General features: G+C 38.0%; 1 protein-coding gene across 7 annotated transcripts; it reads left to right on the top strand.

Annotated features, from left to right (window-relative positions):
- Positions 1-1418: 1418 nt before the first annotated feature.
- LOC147549405 (transcriptional adapter ADA2-like) lies at positions 1419-8304 on the top strand. 7 transcript variants are annotated; one of them, XM_086666311.1, is made up of 13 exons: positions 1419-1677; positions 2266-2321; positions 2501-2679; positions 2813-2878; positions 2971-3096; positions 3176-3251; positions 3819-3882; positions 3969-4003; positions 4119-4232; positions 4861-5083; positions 5517-5727; positions 7027-7338; positions 7902-8304. In XM_086666311.1, exons 1-13 carry the CDS (start codon positions 1625-1627, stop codon positions 8094-8096), a joined length of 1710 nt encoding a protein of 569 aa, XP_086522437.1. In that variant the 5' UTR covers positions 1419-1624; the 3' UTR covers positions 8097-8304. The 7 variants fall into 7 exon arrangements, with proteins under 7 accessions (XP_086522437.1, XP_086522438.1, XP_086522441.1 ...); XM_086666312.1 differs by having other exon boundaries at positions 1478-1677; positions 2507-2679; XM_086666313.1 differs by having other exon boundaries at positions 1489-1677; positions 2266-2401.
- The last annotated feature ends 206 nt before the right edge of the window (positions 8305-8510 follow it).

Below are 8510 nucleotides of genomic sequence, written 5' to 3'. Positions count from 1 at the left end.
AAGAAACTTTTTTACAGTAATGAGGAACAATCTTGATCATGGCCTCGACAACCGTTTTGTCTTCCTTGATCAATTGTTTGTCTCTCTTGACTGACCCTTTGCCCTTTTGAATCTCAAGAACTCTTTCTTAGATTTCTTTCACCAAATCTCAAGAACCTTTTCTTAGGGCATCTCCAATGCAAGACTCAATCTTATAATCTTAAGTGCCACCTAGGAGTTTAGAGTTTTTTTTTAGAAAAACCCTCTCCAATGCAAAACTCAATTGAGATCTTAAGATGATGTGGAAGCATTAAGTTTTAAGATGTCTTAACTAGAAACTCTATTTTTGAGATCTCTTTTGAGATTCTTAAATGTCCTAGTCATCAAATTTAATTTTTGGACCAATAGAAAGCCTTTCTTTCTCAACCACTTTTTCCAATTAAATGTATGTGTGACATGTGTATCTATTAGAGTTTTTTAGAGTGTTTCATTGGAGAAGGACTTGAATTAGAGACACTCAAGTTAGCCACATAGGAAAGAGAATCTCAATTGAGGCTCAACACATAAGCCAAATAGAGTTTTTTTTAAGTTTTGCATTGGAGATGCTCTTAGACTTGATATTCCCGTGTGTTCTGCTAAGTTATTCAATGATTTTGGGCCTTCGGAGGGTCCGGGTCAATTTCGGAAAAATTGGGTTGACTTTTAATAATTTCTAAAATCGATTTTAAGAAAAATTCGTTTTGGCCTTCGGGTAGCCCGAAACAAATTCGGTAAAATTTGGGTGGAACCAGAAGAAAAATCAGACTTTCGTCAGAAAAACTCCCACTCGGATCAAGGGCCGAAAAATCTCGATTCGCGGTCCTAGGCCGAACTCAGAATGGTCCGAGACAAGCCTTGGTGAAGGCCTAAGACCTTAAGGTCAGGCCCAATAGGTTTGCCCGGGACAATGGCCTCGATAGTACATAGGTCCGGTCCAAGCATGGTTCGGCTCAAGCCCAACATCTTGGGCCGCGCCTAGGCACGATCTGACCGAGACCAGACGACTCAACGAACAGACCTACCTCCACCGAAGGGAAACCCCTTCGCCGGACTGTTTAGAGAGAGAGAAATGAGAGAAATTTTAATTTTTTTTTTTTATGTTTGAAGGTCGGCGGGCGAAATTTTCTCCGGCAGGTGACCTTTATTGGAGAAAAAAGAGGTGAGGTGGAGAGAGAGAGAAAAATTATTATTATTTGTCTTTTAAGTATGAAGGTTGCCGGTCGTCGGAATTTTTGGTCGGCCAACGACCTATCGAAGAAGATGATGATGTGGCGTGATAGATGATGTGGCAGAGAGAGGTTATGAGATGGAGGAGAGAGTAGCGAACATTTAATGGTAACAAAAAAAGGGAGCCTTCTTGGTATTTTCGATAGTGTAGGGGGCTTCGCGGGAAGCTGGTCACAAAGTAGGGGTCTCTAGGAAAATAACTCATACATTTTTATGTAACAAATGGACCCTTAATCCAGAAATAAAAAAGCGTCACTGTAACGGACTATTTTGGTGTTGTTGAAGTCTCTATCCAACGAAACCAAGGTCCAAGGGGATAAGTAAACGAAAATTTAGGGTTTTCAATATTACGATTTCCCTCTCCTAATTTGACAGATTAATGGGTCGTTATCGTGCTGTTCCCAGTTCTGCAGACGAGGATCCAAGCTCCAGGTACTACAAGTCTTCCTTTTTCCTTCTCCATTTCAATTTAGTTCGATTCTTCTTTCAGGTGTTAATCATATAATTTCATACTCTTTTTAGTTGAATTGAAGCCAATTTCTCTTATAAGCTTTAAGGTTTTCCTTGTAATTGTTTCTTTATTTACTAAGCTAACCTAGCTAGAATTATTTTGTTCAGTTTGGTGGAGTTAGGAACTGGTCTTGTATAGGGTTCATCTTCTACTCTTTTTTTTTTTTCCCAAATTCCCTTTTCCTCCAATTTGTGATATCTACAAAATGCAAATTCCCATGGTTTTGCATGTATATTAGCATCTTTTTTAGGTATGAATTCAAATATATATCCCATTAGCTAAGTGCCCTTTAGTTTAAATTACAGTTTTTTTTAGCTAAAACTGACTTCGGATTTTTATAAGTTTTGTTAGTTTGAGTGGAATTGTGAGGTATCAATTCAAATACTTATACTAGGGTTTAATTGTATGGGCATGTAAACGTAATTTACATCTTTAGTGGAATTGTTTGTTTCACATCTTCACATTATCCCTTTTGAAACTGTGTTTTTTCCTTCCTACCTCTTGTCTAGATCAAAGAGAAAACGGACTACTATCAGTGGAGAGAATTCAGAATCTGCAGCTTCAGGTTTTTCTCATACTTCTGACGGTGGAGAGATCCCATGCAGTGTACAATTTCACTTTTGTATATAAGGGCATCGATATTATGTATACTAATTTTTTCATTTTGCAGTTTTTGTATTTAAAGGCATGTAGATGTATATACTTATTATTTCGGTATTTCTTTTGTTTTGTGTATGTGACAAGCTCCAGGATCAAATGAAGGGAAAAAAGCATTATACCACTGTAATTATTGCAATAAAGACATTTCTGGAAAGATCCGCATTAAGTGTGTAAGATGTCCTGATTTTGATCTATGCATAGAGTGTTTTTCCGTTGGAGCTGAAGTTACACCTCACAAAAGCAATCACCCTTACAGGGTTATGGTTAGTATCACTGCTCATAGCGTACCATTTTCATGGCAAATTGTTAGTTTCCAGGGGCTTCGGTTAACTAGCCAGGGGTTTTCACCATGTCGGTTTGTACTTTCTGAACTAGTTGTTGATTTTTTTTCACCAGGACAATTTGTCGTTCCCCCTTATTTGTCCCGATTGGAATGCAGATGAAGAGATCCTGCTCCTAGAGGTATTTTCATTACTAAGTATCTATCATCATATCTTCGTATATGAGGTGTTCTTATTTGTGTAGCTTATACCCTAAAAACTTTCGGCTTGTAGGGAATTGAAATGTATGGATTAGGTAACTGGACAGAGGTTGCAGAACATGTTGGTACAAAGAGCAAGGCTCTGTGCATTGATCACTATATGAATTCCTACATGAATTCCCCGTGTTTTCCTCTTCCTGTAAGATATTTATCTTCGTCCATTTGAGACTTCATGGCTATTGTTTTTAGTTTCGGCAATTAATTTCTATCTTTTTTAGGACATGTCTCATGTTGTTGGGAAGAACAGAAAGGAACTTCTTGCTATGGCTAAGGGTAATCTTGAGGTCAAGAAGGGTTAGTAATTGTATTGGTCACTCTTCTTTCAAAAGTTTATATTTTATCATGAAATTGATACGGTCAACTTGGCTCATATGGCTACATATTTCGTATACAACTTATGCCGAATTTTTGCGGTAACAGTAATCTGGAACAGTTTCAGGCAAATATTTCAACTGATATGTTGTAGTCGTTTAGATAACACTGGGGCTGTCTCATCTCTGAATTTAATATGTACCCTGTATTGTTGGACTAGGACAAAGTTAGTGATTGAACATGAAAATAGCTGTCTTTTTAGGCATCATATGAATCTTTGTTTCTAACTTCTGTCTCTTTCTCTAGCAATAAAAAGTGCTCGACTAGTTGGAATTTCCTGAAAATCATCACATTCCCAGCATCATATTGTCTTGAGCAGTTTTGAGCTTTTGTATCTCTTTGATAAATGATATCATCCTGCGAATCTTGTTTAGAAGATTTATATTTCTATTTAGTTTTATCCGTCTAATAAAAAAGAACATATATTTTTCAAACTTCCATAAGACTGGATCATCGTAGTCTTTACATATGTTGATGTGTCTGTCTTAGGGTTTCCAACATTTGGGGAATTTACACTCAAGGCAGATTCTCCATTCTCTCCTTCTAGGGTGAAGTAAGGCTAATCTCTTACTCTGTACAACTTTTCCATTGATTTGTCTATTAGGGTTCTCTTGCTGATTTAGAACTTTTCTGTATCAGGATTGAAGGTCAATCACCTTCTATATCAGCCGCAGGTACGTTTGTTCAGATTTTTGTCCCTGTCTATATGATTTAGAGAGTCATGTATCCAAAACAATTTCATGATGATGACAGATATTGTATGCAACAAATACTTGTTTTATTCATCAGATGTAGATTCAGTGGCTGGTTATAGCAGCACGAATAAAGCATCAGCAGGTGCAGTTAAGAAAGCATCAAACATGGCCCAAATCAAAGACAATCCTGATACAGTCAAAGTGGAAGGTTTACTTGCAAACTCATAGTTACAGATGAATAAGAAAAATTTGGACACAAGACTTATCGGTTTCAGTTCTTTGGATGCTAGTTATGTAGATTAACTGTTTCCAACTTTTGAGGATCTGATTTATCAGACCATATCATCTATCTCCTGATTCTTGGTGCACAGTTTGTATTTTTCTCTCTCGAATATCATTTTTGTTCAAAGAGAGGATATCAAGTTCTTTTATGTTATACTTCCAGTTAAGAGTTTCACGGTCGAACACATTTCTCCGGATCGGTTCTAATTTTGTTAACTGCTATCCAAGATTTATTCCAATTACCTTTTGTTTTTCTCTTTAGACGTTGTGACCTGCTGTATCTCATGAAACAGCACACATCTGAAGACAATATATAACTGTTCTGGCTTCAGTTCAGACGTTTTAGTATTTGACAGTGGCAATAATTTTTTATCCTTGTAGTTTTTATAGTTTATTCAACTATATGACAATTATGACGAGCAGTAAAATGCAGCCAAAAAAAAAAATGTTATGACAATAGATTTTGATGACTCTCAAGATCTATATCCATAGTTGTACGTATTTGTGTTGCTTTTTTTTGTAAAAGTGAAAGTTATCTTCTTTATATCTGGCAGATCCTCAGATGGACAGGTGTATTGGGGGGAAGAAACCTAAATTGTCAAGGGAAGAGGGTCCTTCTTTGGTTGAATTAAGTGGTTATAACTCCAAGAGACACGAGTTTGATCCAGAGTATGACAATGATGCTGAGCAGTCACTTGCAGAGATGGAGTTCAAGGATACAGATACTGAAGCTGAGCGCGACCTGAAGTTGAGAATTTTGCGTATCTATTTGAAAAGGTTTGTTCCTTCTACTTGTTTTTGCTAATGTTGCTTTGTACCCAATTCTTATTATATCCCTCTCCTTCAAAGAATCCCGTTGAAGAGTGAAATATGGTCTTTAACTACTTGAAGCAGTAGGGACAAAAGAGTAACACAAAAACTAAGGATTTTACTTAATATACTAACCAGAACCATGTGGGTTTTATCAAAAGAAAGTTAATGCTTCTTCACAACCATTAGTTCCATGTATTTGTTAGCCTTCTTGTATTTTATGCATATGATTTGTATAGTAACATTTCATAAGTTCATAATATGAAAATAATGTTAGTGCTTGTATTAGCTCGTTGGGGTTTAACTTGTGACGAACTTCTTAGAGCTGATACACTTTTTCCTGAGGTCTTTTCCCTGCTTTCGGCTTATTCCAACAAGTATACTGAGAGCTTCTTAACAGGCTGGATGAGAGGAAGCGCAGGAAGGACTTTATATTGGAGAGGAATCTGCTACATCCTAATCCATTGGAGAAAGACCTCTCTCCGGAAGAAAGGGAGATATATCAGTATTACAAGGTATTCATGCGATTCCAGTCCAAAGAAGAGCACGAGGAACTCGTGAAGACGGTTATTCAGGAGCACAGGATTCGGAAAAGAATACTTGAACTTCAGGTATGGTGCTTGTCTGATAGTAAAAGTAGTTCTCTGAGGTACGAACATTTATGATACTTCCAATTAAAGATTCAGGCATACATTGTATTTTTCTTTATATTGTTACATGCATTACATAGTAGGCGAAGTGGGAGTAGTCATGTCGCCCTGTAGACTAGCTTTCACTCTCAAGATGAGTAGTGACATTATTGTTTATATCCTCTTAGACAATATTGTGAGAACCCGGATGATCCAATGGTACTTATTAGACAGTAAAAGTTACATCACTCTTTCGAGTTTCGTCATTTGTACACATCATTGATTGAACCCAGCCCTCTATTTTGATTCATTGATTGGTAGTTTCATCATCAATCTAAGAGAACATCTGAAGCGTCAAAAATGCACTAAATTACCTCGTCGTAGATGCTAATTGTACTTTAAGGCCGTCACTTTGGTTAAACAAAAATAAATTCCAAGTACAAAATTTTAAAGGGAAACTGTGGGTTTTATTAAATTTTTCGGGGCAGCAATCAGATACAACTTCTTTTTCTTCCTCCTCTTATCCCACCTCCGACCACCACCACCATTTCTCTCCTCTCTCTCTCTCTCTCTCTCTCTCTCTCTTTTTCGCCAGAATCCCTGTCGTCTCAGACAAAGAGAGAAGGTTTTAGGCGAAACCTGCGAGGGTTTCGCCTGCACCCGTTGATACCATGGAGGAGGGGGGTTTCGTGGTCGGTTTTTGCAGAACCGGACACCAGGGTTTTGTGGCCTGTTTCGACGAAAACCGGGCCCGTGGAAACCGCCGATGAAACCCTGGAGGAGGGTTTCACCGGATACCCTCCTCGAGGGTTTAAGGGGTTCCTTCGCCAGAACAGTGAGTTTAGAGAGAGAGAGAGATGAAAAAAAAAGTTTAAGGGTAGCTGGCAATGGCAGTTCGCCGGCAATCCTTGCCGGCGTGGAGAAGAAATGGAAACAAGAAAATTTTTACCCAAAATTTTGAATCATGGAAAGTTTTCTTGTTTCTCCAAAGCGGCAACCTATTTATAACTCCATTTGTGACTCAAAGTTGATATGGTACAATCTATACTCTGATTTTAAATCATTCACATTTTCAAAACATAGTTGATCCAAGTCTGTGGTCACGATTGTACCACATCAACTTTAAGTCGCAGACTGAGTCCCTTGTCAAGTACAAGTAGCATTTCCTTCCTCATTAATATGAGATATCACTGTTCAACCAGGTCCAATAATCTATTTCCAAGTTGGTATAAATTTTTTCCTGTCCTTAACCCATAATTCATATTTGACATTATAATCCAGGAAGCAAGATCTGCAGGCTGTCGCACATCATCTGAGGCAGATAGGTATCTTGAACAGAAAAGGAAAAAGGAGGCAGAGGAAAATGCTCGTAAAGCAAAAGAAGGTGTTGTCGGTGCAGGTGGTAAACTTTTGCAAAAAATGAGTCGTCCCAAAAGTGAACCTGATGCCAGCAGCCCTCGGGGAGGTTTAAAGGGGTGTACAGGATTTGATTCTGGAAGCAAAAGTTCTACCACTACCGTTGTGGTTACTGCAAGTTCTTTGGATCCTTGGGATCTCACAGGACTTCCTGGTACTGATCTTCTATCGGAAACTGTAAGTGTGTACATGCTATGTCGAACCCTTCTCTGGCCCACTTTGGCTCTGCTGGATGGTGGATGGTCATATTTTCAGCTGATTTTGAAATAAATATCATCGTTCACTTCTGCTTTTGAATCTTTAGTTGGTGAATTTGCTTAGCCATTAGTTTTTAGCATCTTTGGCTACCTGATCTGATGGTGGAATTATTTTGCTGGTTGGTTTGAGGTCAAGTAATCCATTGTTGGGTCACCTCCCAGGGACTACTTATCCTGTAAGGGTGACCATGGGTTGGTTGCAGGTGGTTTCTCGTACTAACACTGAACTAGAACATATTAAAATTATGTGGTTCTGGTTCCCATATACGTTCAATTAAGGATATCTGTAATCTGTTCAGTTCTCAGTGATACTCCTATGTTTAAATGTTAGAAGATGTACTTCATTACCTAGAACTAGAACTGAATTATGTAGAATTTCATCGATTTGCAACTTGATTAAACACGAGTACATATGTATATTCATTTTCGGACTTTAAACCATTGCTCTCCTGGCTTCTAATGGTTTTTCAATATTTGTCGCAGGAACAACGATTGTGTCGTGAATCAAAGTTGCTCCCATCACAATATCTTCAAATGCTGGAAGTAATGTCAAAGGAGATTTTCAGTGGTAACATTACCAGAACATCTGATGCTCATCGATTCTTTAAAATGGATCCAAGCAAAGTCGATAGAGTATATGACATGCTTGTTAAAAAAGGGATTGCTCAACCAGTTTGATACAATACTCATCCTTACTTACAGTCTCCAAACTTCAAAACATTGTAGCTATAGTGTATTATTGCTGTATCCTTCAGGGGTAGTGTTTGTAATGTTTATTTATCTCCTTCCACGTTTTATTAGATGATTCTGTAAAATCTTGTTAATTGTTATACATGATGGTGGCTGCCCATAGACAAATTTATGGTTGCCTTGAGTGTTACACAAATCTCATCTAAAGAAGTCAAGTTTCCTTAGGTCTCTTCAATGGAGTCATTACTCCCATGCATCACCACTTGTCTCTTCATTAAGCTACTACTCCCATGCATCACCACTTGTCTCTTCATGAAGCCACTACTCCCGTCCATCACCACTTGTCTCTTCATGGAGTCATTGCTCGCACGCATTAATTACGATATATAGATAACCCACTTC

This window comes from Eschscholzia californica, unplaced genomic scaffold (genome assembly GCF_041429995.1).
Source record: "Eschscholzia californica isolate CP2 unplaced genomic scaffold, dmEscCali1.0.p SCAF_3, whole genome shotgun sequence".
NCBI lineage: Eukaryota > Viridiplantae > Streptophyta > Magnoliopsida > Ranunculales > Papaveraceae > Eschscholzia > Eschscholzia californica.
This window is presented reverse-complemented; position numbering and strand designations above follow the sequence as displayed.